This window comes from Typopeltis vanoorti, chromosome 3, assembly GCF_054136105.1.
Source record: "Typopeltis vanoorti isolate ZY-2024b chromosome 3, IOZ_Tvanoo_1.0, whole genome shotgun sequence".
Taxonomy (NCBI): domain Eukaryota; kingdom Metazoa; phylum Arthropoda; class Arachnida; order Uropygi; family Thelyphonidae; genus Typopeltis; species Typopeltis vanoorti.
In genome coordinates, this window is record NC_143551.1 from 75,061,608 (window position 1) to 75,079,642 (window position 18,035).

General features: G+C 34.9%; 1 protein-coding gene across 2 annotated transcripts in view; it reads left to right on the plus strand.

Moving 5' to 3' along the window:
• The window catches only part of bur (GMP synthase burgundy), a 330,780-nt gene that overhangs the window by 186,405 nt on the left and 126,340 nt on the right, over positions 1-18,035 (plus strand). For both annotated transcript variants that reach the window (XM_090390672.1, XM_090390671.1), the window contains exon 10: positions 15,743-15,803. In XM_090390672.1, coding sequence (XP_090246798.1) covers positions 15,743-15,803 — 61 coding nt within the window. The remainder of the gene's footprint in view (positions 1-15,742; positions 15,804-18,035) is intronic.

Sequence of the window (18,035 nt, forward strand, 5' to 3'; positions counted from 1 at the left end):
ATATAGGGGAAACAGGACACACAATTTCTATCAGACAAAATTAACATAAACAACACATTAAATATAATAACTATGGTGAAGCTTGCCTTTCTGATCATGCCCTGAACACTTTACATACAATTGACTGGAAAAGCACCAGTTGTTTACATCAAACCAAAACATGGTATGAACAAAATTTAAGGAAACCTGTGAGATTCTTATCAACCACCTCAATCTGAACAATAATGATCTAAAAATCCCAAGCATTTAGAAAGCACATTCTACCCACAGGACTGTAGATAATTCAGAATCTTAAATCTAATATAACAATTGTCATGTTAAAAATAGGAAATCATTGTTACCATAAGAAAACTATCTATATGAAAAAAATATTTCTCTTATGTTATCTTAAATAGAATTTAGCTTTGATGTAGTTTCTAAATAATTAATTTTATCTGTATTTTATTTTATTTTTTATAATTTTTTTTTTTTCACTAGAGGTCATGCCAGTAGAATAACCTTTGATCAAATGGTTGTTTCTTTAGTATACTGTGTGTGATGTAACTCCGCTTGTCCTTGTATATTTGTATATACTCCAGATGATGACCTGAATATGAAGGTCAGAACATCGGGAAATTAAAATACTTATTTATAACATGGTTGCAAAGTACATAATTTCTAAAATGAATGCTGATCACCTTGTAACACTAAAAGAAAGGTTTAACACCAAAAGAAATTCATTCGAAGTTCATAAACATTTATGGGCACCCTTCTTCTTCGTTTTCGACAATTAAGAAATGGGCTGCCAAGTTAAATGTGGCTGTACCAGCCTTGAATATGATCCACGTGAAGGACGTCCAAAAAATGTAACAACACCAGAAATCATTAAGTGCACAATATGATATTGGATGACCGGTGAGTCAAAGTGCGTGAAATTGCTGAGACTATAGGCATTTCATTCTCGGGTCTCTTTTTATGCGGATTTGAAGTTATGCGGTGCATAACTTCAAAACTTATGTACCGTTGTACATAATGAACAGCGTGCTGCAGCACATTCTGGTGTAATGTAACGTGTATAACCAGTGAATGTCCATAAAGTTTAATTCTGCATGTAAGTGTTTGTCTTTTCATTATCGAAAGTCTAAATTTTATTTTAAAGATTTAATTTGGCCCAATGGAGGGAAAAAAGCATCAAAGAAAAGCAATTTCTTTGATGAAATTGCTTTTCTTTGAAATTTTAGATCACTTAGCAAAAGGAGAGGGATCTACAGCGATTGGTAAACATTTTAATTTAGGTGCATCTACTATAGGAGCAATTAAAAAGAATGAAGTCACAATAAGAAAATCTGTCATTTCTGGCAAAAAAACTAAGTGCCAAATTATCATCGTACTCAAGAGATGCTTTATTAGAAAAAGCAGAATGAGCGCTCGTAATTTGGATTGAAGAATTAACTCAAAGAAGAATTCCTATAAGTGGTTATTTAATTAAACAAAAAGCTCTTTGGTTTTTTGAACACATAAAGCAATTGGAGCCGACTACTTCTGCTTCCCAGGCTGATAAAGAATTTTCGGCTAGCAAAGGATGGTTAACTGGGTTTTTTAAAAGGAATGCACTTCATAACGTGAAGATTACAGGCGAGGTTGCAGCAGCAGCAGATGAATAAACAGCCAAAAATTTTCAAGAGAAGTTAGCCAGAATTATTGAAGATGGTGGATATTGGCCACGATCAAGTTTAACACTGACAGAACAGGATTGTTTTGAAAAAAATGCCTAGTCGAACTTGCATCGCAAAGTCTGAGAAAAAAGCAAGTGGGTTTAAAGCAAGCAAAGATCGAGTAACGTTGTTACTTTGTAGCAATGCATCAGGAAATCAAATGTTGAAACCCCTCTTAGTAAATCAATCTCCAAGACCACATGCTCTGAAAGGCAAAGATCTAAAAAAGCTACCATACATTGGATGGCTAATACAAAGGCCTGGGTAACAACTGCTGTATTTACTGAATGGTTCAATAATTGCTTTGTACCAGAAGTGGAAACATATATGAAGCAAAAAGCTCTAGATTTTAAAGTTTTATTAATTATTGACAATGCACCAAGTCATCTGCATTTAGAACATCTAAATGTGCAGCTAGTGGTGTTTTTTCCACCCAATACAACAAGCATTATTCAGCCATTAGATCAAGGCATAATTGCTACTTTTAAAAAATATTACGTTAAACACACTTTTCAATTTATATTTAATAAACTAGAAAATGAATCATTAACAGTAACTGACATTTGGAAAATATTTTCTATTTTGGACTGCTTAAATCATGTTGCATCTGCTATCGCTGAAATAAGACCACAAACTTTAAATGCCTGTTGGAAAGCAGATTGGCCTGGATTTGTTGCAGACAGGACAGTGCAACTATGCAAACATCTAATTATCAGCTGAAATCATTACTTTGGCACAGGAAATTGGAGAAGGTTTTGATACATTTAGCCAGAATGATGTAGACGAATTGCTTGTGGATAATGCCTTAAGTGATGATGATGATATTGGATATCGATTAACTTTAGATATCGTCGAAGATCCAGAAAATGATAGTGAAGCGGAAGAAAAACCTGTCCCCCTCACTGCAAATATAATTTGAGAAGGTCTTGAACTGTGCAATAAACTGGAAAATCAATTTCTTGTTAATGACACAAATTCTGAACGAGCCTTTAAATTCCAACGTGAGCTGAAGAACTGTATGTCTGGATATCGAGAGCTGTATAAAAAATTAGTAAAATCATCATCGCAAAGTTTAATCACTGATTACATTGTCAGAAGAAAAAAAATCTGCACAGAACGAGGGTGAAGCTAATTCTGTTTGTGAAGAACCATTGCCTTTATCACACGGATCTGATGCACTGACTATCTCTTCTGGTGATGAAAGTGATTTCGCACCAGTTCGCAAACGTTGCCGAATATTGTCTAATAGTGACTATAATTCTAATGACAAAATGTTAAAAAAAAATTGTTACTTTTCAATAAAATTAAATGAATAAAGCTTTAAAACAAACTTAAGCATTCTTATTTTCCCGTATTTTTATAAACTTTTTTATGCGATTTTAGGTTTCTTTTAATTCATTGCTTCAGTTTTATGTGGTTTTAGAAAATTATGGAACATATTCCTAATTTTTCAACATAAGTTAGGTCTTTTTTGTGATTTTCTGTGAAACGTATCTGCCGCATAAAGAGAGATCCGACTGTATTTTGCATGTGAATTGCAAATGAAAAAGCTTTGTGCAAGATGGGTGCCTTGCTTGCTCACAGCAGACCAAAAATGCACTCCCATGAAAATCTCTGAACAGTGCTTGGAGCGTTTAACAAGAATAAAACTGATTTTGTGTGTCGATTTATTTCTATGAATAAGACTTGGATTCATCATTACACACCAGAATCCAAACAGCAGTTAAAACAGAAGCCAGTTGTTCAGTGCCAAAGAAGACAAAGTCAATTTCATCAGCAGGAAAGGTTATGGCATCTGTGTTTTGGGATGCTAAAGGCATTTTGTTTATTAATTTTTTTGAAAAAGGTAAAACAATAGCCTGGGAATATTATTCTGATCTTTTAACCAGACTAGATTAAGTGATCTGCACTATGAATTGTTGGAACATCCACCCTATTCCCCAGATTTGGCTCCCTCTGACTTCTATCTCTTCCCAAAACTAAAACTCTTCCTCGCTGATCAATGTTTTTCTTTGAATGAAGAGGTGATTGCACCTGTAGAGGGGTATTTTGCAGATCTTACTGAGAGCCACTACAGGGACAGGATAATGGTGCTGGTGCATCACTGGAATAAATGTATTAGTTTTAAGGGAGATTATTTTGAAAAATAAAAATTTGTTTTTCCATTGTTAAGCCGAGAACTTTTCAGACCATCCTTGTATACATGAAATCTTACTGTTGCAAAACTGTTATAACACTCATTTATGGTGGCAAATTATCAGAAAGTTCTATCTTTGAAACATAACAATTCTGTTTGGATGAAAATTTATTATAGTGGACTCCAAACCTTAATTCTTTAGTCCTTAAAAGTTTTCTGGTAAGTACTTATTACTTTTTGTCATTTTTAAACCATATATTTACGAAAGTCAACCAAAGTTTTTTCAAGAAAGCTGATGTCCTACACATGACAAGATTTCTTAGAAGACTAGACAAGAAGAATTGAGGCATTATTACATTGTTGTAATATTAACAGATCTCATGGACTATGTTTATTCCCTTTGCATGAAATGTGATCCCCTGTTGCCATCATTAATTTCAAGGCATTCAATTGTGTTTGCCATCAAAGTATCCTGACCAACCAACCATCTTATGACCTTCTTGCACTCTGTGATCACCCACTCTTCTTCCTTTACATTAATTACCTCTCTCTGACTTCAAATCCTATTTGCTGTTTTGCCAGTGACAGTACTCTTCATTCTTTCTAATTTGAGAAACTCTGTAGTACTCAAATGATAGAATCATCAAATCTTACATAACTAGTGACTTAAACATTGATCTACTGGGTGAAGACAGCTTAGTAAATTTGAGTATTATAAAAACTCGGGGGGTACTTAAGGGTCAAAGCTGCATAACTAAGAGGAGACCTCCACATAGCCTTTAAAGGAATGCGGAGAACCGACCAGGGCTTCTGACCTAATGTCCAATCCTCACCTTCTCGTGGTGCACCCTGTTGGGTATCTTCTTGGATACTGAACAAACGAGGATGGGCTGGCAATTTGGGAATTAGCCAACCAAATTGTATTCTTATTGGTTAAATCAAAATAAAAAAAATGATGGTACAACATGACAAAATTTCATGCCGGCTGGGGTGTCGCCCAGTTAAACAAGGCCCCCGTTCTTTTCACCAGGGAACCAGGGCGAACAGCGAAAAATCAGCTACTAACAAATCTGAAAACACACCCCATCTCAACATCATCAGAGTTAAAGATCGGTACTATCAACATAAGAAGTCTGAATTGCAAAGAAATGGAGCTTGCTGAGGAATTAGGTAAGTACCAGATCAACATAATAGGGGTGACTGAAACAAAAAAGACAAGAACTGGTGAGATCTTTCTGAGCAATAAATACAAAATGTTATATTCAGTCAATGACAATCGAGGAAAGAAGGAGTAGCCATAGTATTCAACACAAAATAAGAGTCTAATCTTCTTGAAGGGCAGTCAGTCTCAAGTAGAGTAATGTGGGCAAATATTAGAATGGGGAACTGGACAATGAGACTTATTTGTGCCTATGGTCCCACAGATGGTTCTACTAAGGTAGAAGTGGCGGAATTTTTTGAGGCTTTAGAAAAAGCAACTGACACAATGAAAAATGAAAAGTTGGTCCCTGTTGGGGATCTAAATAGCAGAGTAGGAAATGATTGCGAGACATGCAGAAATATTTTGGGAAAATTTGGAGAAAAAAGCAAAGCTAATAATTAATGGCAAATATCTGTTGGATTTCTCTTCAGGACATGGACTGGTTATTACTAACACCATGTTCCAACATAAAATGTGCACAAATTCACATGGAGAGAAGAGGCAAGGAATAAGAAAAGTTTCATTGACTATGTTATTGTTGATAGTGATGCTTTCTCCCTGGTGCAGGACACCAGGTGTACAGAGGATTTGAAATTGGAAGTGATCACTATTTAGTTTTGAGCAGGATAAAATTGAATTTCATATCGAAAAGAACATGTAAGAAAGTTTTAAAGTGAATAAAAGTTGAGCAGCTCTCAGATGTGAACTGTAGACTAAAATACACAAAGATTATTGAAGAAAAAATGAAAGAGTTTGAGAACAGGAATCAAACGTTGGAGATTCAGTGGCAAGCCTTGAAGAAAGCCCTCATTGATTCGGCTAGAGAGGCATGTGGTGAAGTTGTCTGCAAGGATAGAAAAATTAGAACTCCATGGTGGACACAGGAAGTTAAAGAGGCAGTGATGGAAAAGAAGAAAGCATATCAAAAGTTCTTGGCAAATAAGTCAGCTTCTGCTCTTAGAGAATACAGAGAAAATGTAAGAAAGCTAAATACTGTGTAAAACTAGTTAAACAAAAGTCATGGGAGGACTTTGGCAAGAACATAGAAAATAAATATCAAGAAGGTGGCAAAATATTCTGGACGTTGTTGAAGAAGCTTAAGAATGGAGGTAAGAGTGCTTTAAAAGGAGTTAGAGATGATAAAGGTGACATGAAAACGGGAGAAAAAGATATCCTTGAAGTATGGAGTAATTACTTTGAAAAACTGCTAAACGAAACAAGCTGTGATGACAGCAGAGTGGTAAAAAACACTGACCAAGCATGCAGTCAGGAATATATATATCCATACTTCAAGTAGGAAAAAAGCCATCAAAGGCTTGAAATGTGGAAAGACAGCAGGAGTAGATGATATTTGATCAGAATTGCTGAAGTATGGTGGTTTAAACATCTTACAGTGGCTGCACTGCATAGTTCAGAAAGTCTGGAAAGAGGGACAAATTCCTGATGATTGGAGCAGAGCTCTCATAGTACCCATATATAAAAAGGGAAATAAAACTGAATGTGAGAATTACAGAGGTATGTCCTTACTGAGTGTTCCTGGCAAGATCTATGCAAGTATACTTGAGAAACGGTTGAGAAGAATTGTGGAAGAAAAGCTTGGTGAAGAACAAGCTGGATTCAGGCCAAATAGAGGCTGTCAGGATCAGATCTTCACTTTACGACAAATAGTCGAGAAAGCATGGGAATATAACAAAGATCTGTATTTAAGTTTTGTCGATTTGGAAAAGGCATATGACAAGGTGCCAAGAGAGAAGCTATTCAATACTCTACAGTTATATGGTGTCAATGGGGCATTATATCAAGCAATACTTAGTCTTTATATGAGTTGTAAATCTGGTGTGAGACAAGGATGTACATTATCCCTTCTGTTATTCATTATCTATGTGGATCACATTATGAAGGAAAGTGGTATTAAACATAATATCAAAATTGGAGATGTTAATGTCAGCTCTTTGCTTTATGCAGATGATGTTATACTTCTAAATAAAAATCCACTACAAGTTTGCAAGATTCCCTGACTAAATTGAATAACTGTTGTAATAGATATGGCATGAAGGTCAGCAATAAAAAGACAAAGACAATGAAAATAGGTAGAATCTTTGAAAATGTCAAGTGCGTTGTGAACGGAGAACCTGTGGAACAAGTAAAACATTTCAGCTACTTATGCACAATTTTTAGTGAAGATGGTAAATTAAATATGGAAATAGACAACATAATCAACAAAGCTGGTATGGTAGGAAGTCAATTGAATAAATTCATATGGAATAAGAGAGAAATTAGTCAGAACACTAAATTAGCTGTATAGAAGACAGTGTTCAAACCAGTTTTAACTTATGGATCTGAGAACTGGGTCAGAAGTAAAACACTTGACCAAAGACTAGAGACTGCAGATATGAGAGTCTTGAGAAAGATTATAGATGTGAACAGATGGCATCAATGGCAATATCATATTAAAAACGAGGATATTAGGAAAGAACTTGACATTGTCAGCATCCAGGAATGCTTTAGCAGAGCTAATCTCAGGTGGTATGGTCACTTAAACAGATTAGGCGAAGAAAGATTAGCAGAACAAGTGTTCTCTGCCAGGTTGGCAGCAAAACGACCCAGAAGAAGACCAAGATATAGGTGGATTGATATGGTACAAAGTGCCTTAGATGATAGAAATATAAGATCTGATAATGTTGGAGTCTTGACAAGTAACTGATTTGGAGGAAAATTGTAGATAGGAAGTTAGTAATGATGTAATTTTTTTCATGTAGTACTATCGTATCCTGCACCCGTGAGGGTAAATGGCAGGAATTTGATGATGATGATAAAAACCCAGGCCTGCCTTGTTATCTGCAAGAAAGATTCTACTTCAATCCTTACTTTTGATAATCTGATTTCCTTTTAAGATTAGCTTTCTCTTTTTGGGCTGACAAGGCGTGCCTGAGTCAGCCACATCTAGTTTATCCTTGCACAAGCATATTACATACATAGCCTCCTCTGAAAAGCTTGGTATTCTTTTCCATTTGTTTATTATTATTATTTATTTGTTTATTATTATTATTCATATCACGTATACAAATTATACATATTACAGGGTGTTCGGGATAAATTTGACATATTTATAATTAATTATATTTTTCCGTAAGTTACATGTATTAACACACACTTCTCTTCATTTAAAAGTTTGGACCCTTCTTCATTCATATACAAGATGTCAGAAAGGATGGATAGCTGGAACCCACCTGAATCATGGAAGAGAATAACTTGTATCATGATGATTCGTGCCCGCCATCAAAATAAGGATATTACGACTGCTGCCCAATGGTCCCTGAATACAGTAAAAACAATCGGGCATGAACTAGAGACTTGCAATGGTGACTACGAGGATGTAGCAAGAAGAAAGATCCCTAGCAGACGATCTGATTGCGTTCGTACAGCAGAATTCCTCACAAATCTGCAGGAACAGGTGTTGAAGAACCCTGGCATTGGAATTCGGGCTTTGTTCGTGGAGTTGCTAACTGTAGTTAAGCCCTGGATAACAAGGGTAGCCAATGTTAGGCCGTATGTATGGCAGCAGGATTCGGCCCCTTGCCAGACCTCTGGGAAAAGTCAAAAATGGTTGTCTGAAAATTTCTACGACTTCACCAGTCCAAATGTTTGGCCTCCAAACTCCCCAGACCTTAACCCCATGGATTATTTTGTATGGGGCGCAGTTGAAAAAGACACCAATCGCACTTCCAGTAATACAAAAGCCCAGTTAATGGATAAAATTAAATCAGTTTTTGCGGCCCTTCCCAGGGAGACTGTAGCATCAGCTTGTTCGAGGTTCCGAAGCAGAATTGAAGCTGTGATCGATGCTAATGGTGGTTATTTTGAGTAAATCTTGTTGATAGTATTGTAATTAACTCTGCCTGTAATGTTTTTTTGTCAATTCATTAAATTTAATAGATACAAAGAAGATTTTCTTTTTCCTTACGAAACTGTCAAATTTATCCCGAACACCCTGTATACTATTCAACTTGTATAATTATGACAATATTTCACAATACAATTCAATGCAAGTACAATGTTACAAAATAAAATTCAAGTATTACTATCATATTCTGTTGGTACTAACACTTATTATGGTTAATAAAAAGTTTTCTCATATATGCAAGTAGAATATAATATTTTGAATGGTTTCAAAGTTATGATAAATAATTGGTTTAGGGTAATGTAAGTTAGTTCATGCAAATATATGTAACCAAGGGCCATAGCCATACTAGTTACTAGAAAAGTAATTAGCTTAAAACAGACATTGAGAGTCTGGAGCATCTAATAGGGCTCCCTTACCAGTTATAATAATGTACACATTGATATTTTAATTCCTAATTGAATGAACCAATTTGTAAATCAATACCTTAATTGGTTATGATATATGAGTTATAATGATCTCTTATGCTATATGTTTAAAATAATTGTCAACATTCTTTAATCCCACAAGGCAGTTTCTCAATCTTTTTCTGAATACATATTCTGAAGTTATAGATTTAATTTCATTCGGAAGTTTATTATAGCTGCTCGCCGCAATGTACTCGAAAGAAATAATGAAAAATTTCTTTGTTAGCCTTAGGTACTTCCAGTGTGTTTCGACCGCAGCGCAATCCATAGTCGACATTATATACCAAGAAACTTTCAGTGTTTCTTTTTACATATAACAGACAACCATAGAGATATAGTTTCTGAAATGGTAGAATATTATGAACGATATACAGATTATTGGTTGAATGTGCAAAGTTGGTAGTAGTTATGGCTATAATTATTCTGTTTTGTATTCTTATTAATGGAAGCAGATTGTTATAATAGTCTCCTCCCCAACAGGTAATGCTATATTGCAGTGAAGAATTTACCCAGGAATAGTATAAACATCTTAAGAATGCTGCATTTACAAATATTTTTTAACATAATATATTCTGTTAATTATGAACCTAAACTTATTTGTTAAGAAAGTGGTGTGGGAGTTGCACTTCAAATTGCTATCGATATGGAGACCCAAATACCTGACGGTTTTTGTTTTTTTGATTAAGCTACATTTACAATTTAGACTATCGCTACATTTCCTTTCATGCCATTTTATAGTTATACTTTGATCTAATTTGTGTTAATGTAAAGTACATATCTCGTTTTGTCGGTATTAATGTTAAATCCGTTGTTGCTAAACCAACATATCGCTATTAATAGTTTTAACATATCGCTATTAATCAGATTTTTTAGATTTTAACCGTTGTTTCAGTGTATACTAAAGACGTATCATCAGCAAAGGATATCATTTTGCCAAAAAGTTTGTATTTACATAGATCATTAACATATATTATGAATAGGATGGGTCCTAGTACCGACCCTTGTGGGACTATGTTATTTTATTATGTTTGTTGTGCTTTTAAATATATCATAGCTGGTATATTGTTTTCTAATATTCAGATAGGATCTGAACCAGTCATTAGTAATTCCCCTAATGCCATATTTGGACATTTTTAATAGCAATAGATCATGATGAACACAGTCGAACGCTTTAGATATATCAAGAAAAACAGCTGCCGTGTGCATTCCTTCATTTATTCCACTATAGACCTTTTTATGAAACTCAAGTAGCGCTTTTTCAGTATTGCTTCCGGATTTGAACCCATATTGATTAGCAGCATAAAAGAATATTGCATTTAAATAGCTATTTAAGTGTTTTTTTTATATCAGAATTTCAATAACCTTTGAGATTATGGATAAATAGATATTGGTCTGTAATTACTATTTTCTCTTTTAAATAAATTAATTTCAAAACATTAGTTATCTTCCTCTCAACTCATAATACTTTATAAGTCTCAGACCTGACCAACCTGGGAATATTGTTCCCACATCTGGGGTGGTGCACTCAAACCTTCTTAAGAATTCTTGATGGTACTACAGAAGAGGGTGATCTGCTTAATAGGTGACCCTTCCCTCACAGACTCCCCTCAGTCACTTTCTCATAGGTGCTCTGTTTCTGCACTGTGCCTTTTCTATAGATAATTTCATGGGCATTGTTTCTCTGAATTGGCTGCTACCATTTTTCCTTTCTTCTAACCATGTAAGAACTAGAGCATCCACTTGCCAACACCTATAAACTCTCCTCCACCATTCTTTGGAACAGTCTCTCTCCATACTGTTTTTCCCACTGACTACAACCTCCAACTCTAAGAAACATATCAGTAGGGTTCTTCTTTCTCCTTGATTGCTTATCCACACATGGCACTATAGTGTTGTAGGTCCTGTGACCTTTCAACTGTTGAATTATCATAAAAAAAAATAAAAAAAAAAGTTAATCCTGTCAGTCCTTTCATGATAGCAAACAATGTGGTAAAAAAAAAAAATAATTACTGTAAAACTATTGGAAAGGTCCCAACAAAGTCCTGTAGAAAGAATGTGAGAAATTCACTATAGTAAACTAGCCCACTATAACAAACTAATCGTATTGGTCCTCTTAAGTTTATTCTAGTAAATCAACTATAATCCACACATTGACCCCACATGTAGATGTTGCAATGTTGAATTTTCTGTTATGTATACATCTGGATTTGTTCTGATCATTTCATACTGAAGATGCTAATGAAACGGTAAAAATATTATTGTATAGGCACCTTCATGGAGTCTGAAGACTCGTCACAGGAGACTCAAACTATCTACACAATTTATCATAGCTCTCCCTGAATTCATTTACAGACAAAGCACTCGCAACCGACTCTGGCAACCCATTCCATTCATTCACAACTCTCCAAGCAAAAAATCTAGTCATGTCCCTACTAGCTACACTTTTACTCAACTTCCACGATGACCACTTGTTCTGACCCCCCTAGCCAAGAGCTGAAACATTTCCCTCTGCAGTGTTTCTATCCTATCTACTCTTTTTCTCCTATCAACCAACTTCTGCAATTTACATCATCATCATCATCAAATTCCTGCCATGTACCCTCAAGGGGTGTACAGAATATGATAGTACTACATGAAAAAAAAATTACATCATTATTAATTTCCTATCTACAATTTTCCTCCAAATCAGTCTGTTACTTGTCAAGACTCCAACATTATCAGATCTTATATTTCTATCATCTAAGGCACTTTGGACCGTATCAATCCACCTATATCTTGGTCTTCCTCTGGGTCGTTTTGCTGCCAGCCTGGCAAAGAACATTTGTTTTGCTAATCTTTCCTTGCCCATTCTGTTTAAGTGACCATACTACCTGAGATTAGCTCTGCTAATGCATTCCTGGATGCTGACAATGTCAAGTTCTTTCCTAATATCCTCGTTTTTAATATGATATTGCCCTTCATGCCATCTGTTCACACCTATAATCTTTCTCAGGACTCTCATATCTGTGGTCTCTAGTCTTTGGTCAAGTGTTTTACTTCTGACCCAGCTCTCAGATCCATAAGTTAAAACTGGTTTGAACACTGTCTTGTATACAATTGGAGAAGTTTAGTGTTCCGACTAATTTCTCTCTTATTCCATATGAATTTATTCAACTGACTTCCCACCATACCAGCTTTGCTGATTCTGTTGTCTATTTCTATATTTAATTTACCATCTTCAGTAAAAATCGTGCCTAAATAGCTGAAATGTTTTACTTGTTCCACAGGTTCTCCATTCACAACACAGGTGACATTTTCAATGATTCTGCCTATTTTCATTGTCTTTGTCTTTTTATTGCTGACCTTCATACCATATCTATTATAACAGCTGTTCAATTTAGTCAGAGAATCTTGCAGACTTGTAGCGGATTTATTTAGAAGTATAACATCATCCGCATAAAGCAAAGAGCTGACATTAACTTCTCCAATTTTGATATCATGTTTAATACCACTTTCCTTCATAATGTGATCCATATAGATAATGTACATCCTTGTCTCACACCAGATTTAACATTAAACCATCTTCCTGTACTTCCTTCAATTCTAACTGCTGACTTACAACTCAAATAAAGACTAAGTATTGGTTGATATAATGCCCCATTGACACCATATAACTGCAGCGTATTGAATAGCTTCTCTCTTGGCACCTTGTCATATGCCTTTTCCAGGTCGACAAAACTTAAATACAGATCTTTGTTATATTCCCATGCTTTCTCGACTATTTGTCGTAAAGTGAAGATCTGATCCTGACAGCCTCTATTTGGCCTGAATCCAGCTTGTTCTTCACTAAGCTTTTCTTCCGCAATTCTTCTCAACCGTTTCTCAAGTATACTTGCATAGATCTTGCCAGGAACACTCAGTAGGGAAATACCTCTGTAATTCTCACATTCAGTTTTATTTCCCTTTTTATATATGGGTACTATGAGAGCTCTACTGCAATCATTGGGAATTCGTCCCTCTGTCCAGGCTTTCTGAACTATACAGTGCAGCCACTGTAAGACTCTTATACCACCATACTTCAGCATTTCTGTCGAATATCATCTACTCCTGCTGCCTTTCCACATTTCAAGTCTTTGATGGCTTTTTCCACTTCAAGTATGGATGTGCATTCCTGACTGCATGCCTATTGAGTGTTTTTTACCACTCTACTATCACTACTGGTTTCATTTAGCAATTTTTCGAAGTAATTACTCCATAATTCAAGGAAATCTTTTTCTCCCATTTTCATGTCACCTTTATCATCTCTAACTCCTTTTACAGCACTCTTTCTTCCATTCCTAAGCTTCTTCAACAACCTCCAGAATATTTTGCCACCTTCTTGATATTTATTTTCTATATTCTTGCCAAAGTCCTCTCATGACTTTTATTAGCTAGTTTTACAGTGTTTAGCATTCATGCATTTGTCTCTGTATTCTCTAAGAGCACAAGCTGACTTATTTGCCAGGAACTTTTGATATGCTTTCTTCTTTTCCTTCACTGCCTCTTTAACTTCCTGTGTCCACCATGCAGTTCTAATTTTTCTGTCCTTGCAGACAACCTCACCACATGCCTCTCTGGCAGAATCAATTAATGATTTCTTCAGAGTTTGCCACTAAATCTCCACGGTTTGATTCCTGTTTTCAAACTCTTTCATTTTTTTTTTCAATAATCTTTGTGTATTTTAGTCTACAGTTCACATCTGAGAGCTGCTAAACTTTTATTCGCTTTAAAACTTTCTTAGATGTTATTCTTTTCGATATGAAATTCAATTTTATCCTGCTCAAAACTAAATAGTGATCACTTCCAATTTCAAATCCTCTGTACACCTGGTGTCCTGCACCAGGGAGAAAGCATCACTATCAACAATAACATAGTCAATGAAACTTTTCTTATTCCTTGCCTCTTCTCTCCATGTGAATTTGTGCACATTTTTATGTTGGAACATGGTGTTAGTAATAACTAGTCCATGTCCTGAGCAGAAATCCAACAGATATTTGCCATTATTATTAGCTTTGCTCTTTTCTAGAAATTTTCCCAAAATATTTTTGTATGTCTCACAATCATTTCCTACTCTGCTATTTAGATCCCCAACAAAGACCAATTTTTCATTGTGTCAGTTGCTTTTTCTGAAGCCTCAAAAAATTCCTCCACTTCTACCTTAGTAGAACCTTCTGTGGGACCATAGGCACAAATAAGTCTCATTGTCCAGTTCCCCATTCTCATATTTGCCCACATACTCTACTTGAGACTGACTACCATTCAAGAAGATTAGCCTCGTATTTTGTGTTGAATGCTATGGCTACTCCTTCTTTTCCTTTATTGTCATTGCCTGAATATAATGCAATTTACACCCCCTTCAATCTATCCACAGGCCACTCACCATCTGCAATTTACACTCTCTCAATCTATCTACAGGCCACTCACCATCTTGGTCAGTAGCCTCTTAATCTTCTCCACTGCTTCCTCATCCTCAGGAGACCGAGGAGACCAGACCTGAGCACAATAATCACAGAGGTGGATGTATCAAGGCCTTGTAAAGAGGAATAACTTCCTTATCTCTACTTATTAATGTGTTCTTCAATAGCCAAGTAATTAATCTTATGAGCTATCTTAGCAACCTTAGCAATATGTCCTCCAAACATCAACTCTCCATCTACCACCACCCCTCAGTCTCTAGCTTCATCTATTTCCTGGAGAACAGTTCCATCATTGTGGTATATAGATTGTAATCTATATATCCAAAAATGCATAACTTTACATTTCTTCACGTTGAACTGATACTCGTTATCTTTTTTCCATACTAGCAATTTAAATCATGTGCAAGCTCTCCACATTTTCTTGATTAACTATTACTCTACCTAATATCACATCATCAGCAAACAACTGATATTTCCTTTCAGGTTATTTATGTACAAATTAAACTGTAATGGTCCTAGCACTGAATCTTGTGGCACACCACTGGTCACCTGTTTTTGCCTTGATTCTGCCCCTCCATATGGATAATCTGTAATTGTTATTATGGGTTATCCATATCAAACATGCATATTATATTCATTAGCTTATATCTGAGTTTGCATATAGAAATTTCTAGAGGAAATTAATTTATTATAGGCCTTATTGTATACTGATAGCAGTTCATATTTTAAATTGGCTAATCATCCATTACATAATTTCATCTATGAATTTCTGTTGGAAACTTCTTGAGTATAAGAAGAGTATGTCATATGCTAATTATTGAAATAAATGAAAAAAAAAATTACTGCCTGTTGTTGTAAAATATTTATTCAAGAATGTTTTGAAATATATACTTCTGGCTTCTTTCAGGTTGCTAATGAAATTATTGCAGATCTCAATTTGAAACCAGAGGATGTTTATTTAGGCCAAGGTAATTTCATTTATTCATAAACTAACTTTACATTTTTGTTAGTTTTCCACTAAACATATAATAACACAAGCAGTATTGGCTCAACATTTATTCCATCTAATTTTATAATTCCACCTTACCAAGTGTCCAAGGGCTACAGCTTCTGTCAAAAAAATAAAATAAAAATCCTCAGTATGTACCCTCTTCTTGATCTCTGTCCACACTCAGCACATGTGCTACAGATTTTTTGCAGCTTCCTTCCCTATGATAAGAAAAAAAAGTTTTTTACTCGCATCTCCCTTCACCCTCTATCTTTGCATACCATGCTAGCCTCCCATAGAAATGGAAGATAGGTCGTAGGATCATTTCCTCCTGTGGCTTTAATGTTTATGATGGTGTCAGATAGAAGATGATTTTCACTATTAATCTACTTATTTGAAGGCCTGAAGAAGAAGAGTGAAAAGAGTAGTTTTTGGCTCAAGAGCATTTCTTAGTTCATCTAAAAGTTTTGAGCAGCTAATAGTTTATAATATTATATGCAATACATAATGTATTGCATGTTTCCAACCTTCTGTGGGTTATTTTATATCCCTTGAAGGTATCCAGTATAAATCTTGTAATTAAATTCCCATATCTAGTTTAATATAGCCAACTTCCAAAACCTCTTTATTATTATTTGTTAGGCATCTGATTTTGATTAGTTCTTACATTTTGATCTTTCTTTAAAGCATTAATTGAATCATCCTCTCTATATAACTTAAAGAGGATAGGAAAAAAAAATTAGCAAACTAGGTGTTTGAAGCAAAAATGGCACGAGACAAAAAAAAAAAAAAAAAAAAAAAAAAAAAAAAAAAAAAAGGAAGATGTAGTGAGGACTTAGATAATAATACTTGTTGCTGTAATAAAGATTTGGGAGTGGGAACTTGTTACAAAACTAGTACAGAACTTAGTGAACTAAAAACTAACATTGCATCTTTCAGAAAATATTTCATTAATGAAAAATGAACTATGATCGACTTTCATGAAAGTCGATCATAGTTCATTTATGCATTTTAAATGCTGACAAAGTAATGATTTAAAACATGTCTGGACAATCCATCACAAGACAATTCATTGCAGAGAAAGTTCGTCATCAAATTCCTGATGTGGGGTGTACAGGCTATGATAGTACAACGTGAAAAACTTGCATCATTGCTAACTTCCTATCTACAATTTTCCTTCAAATCAATTCCGTTACCCGTCAAGACTCCAACATTATCAGATCTTATATTTCGGTCTTCCAAGGCATTTTAAATTTATTAATCAACCTATATCTTGGTCTTCCTCTGAGTTTTTTGCTAACCTGGCAGAGAACACTTATTTTGCCTATCTTTCCTCTCCTATTCTGTATAAATGACCAATACCTCCTGAGATTTCCGACATGCTAACAATGTCGGTTTTTTTACTAATATCCTCATTTTTAATATGATAATTGCCAATGATGCTGTCTGTTCACACCTCTAATCTTTCTCAGGACTCTCATATCTGCGGTCTCTAGTCTTTGGTCAAGTGTTTTATTTCTAAACCAGCTCTTAGATCCATAAGTTAAAATTGGTTTGAATACAGGCTTATATACATCTAATTTAGTGTTTTGACTAATCTCTTTCTTATTCCATATAAATTTATTTTATTCTATTGACTTCCTGCCATATCAGCTTTGTTGATTCTGTTTATCTATTTCCATATTTAATTTACCATCTTGACTAAAAATCATGCCTAAGTATCTGAAATGTTTTACTTGTTCTACAGGTTCTCCATTCACAATGCAGTTGATAGTTTCAATGCTTCTGCCTATTTTCATTGCCTTAGTCTTGTTATTGCTGATCTTCATACATATCTATTACAACAGTTATTCAATTTAGTCAGGGAATCTTGCAGACTTGTAGCAGATTTGTTTAGAAGTATAACATCATCTGCATAAAGCAAAGAGCTGAGATTAACATTTCCAATTTTGATATCAGGTTTAATACCACTTTCCTTCATAATGTGATCCATATAGATAATGAATAACAGAGGGGATAATGTACATCCTTGTCTGACACCAGATTTAACATTAAACCATCTTCCTGTACTTCAGTCGTAACTGCTGACTTACAACTCAAATAAAGACTAAGTATTGGTATAATTCCCCATTGATACCATATAACTGTAGCGTTTTGAATAGCTTTTCTCTTGACATCTTGTCATATGCCTTTTCCAGATCTACAAAACTTA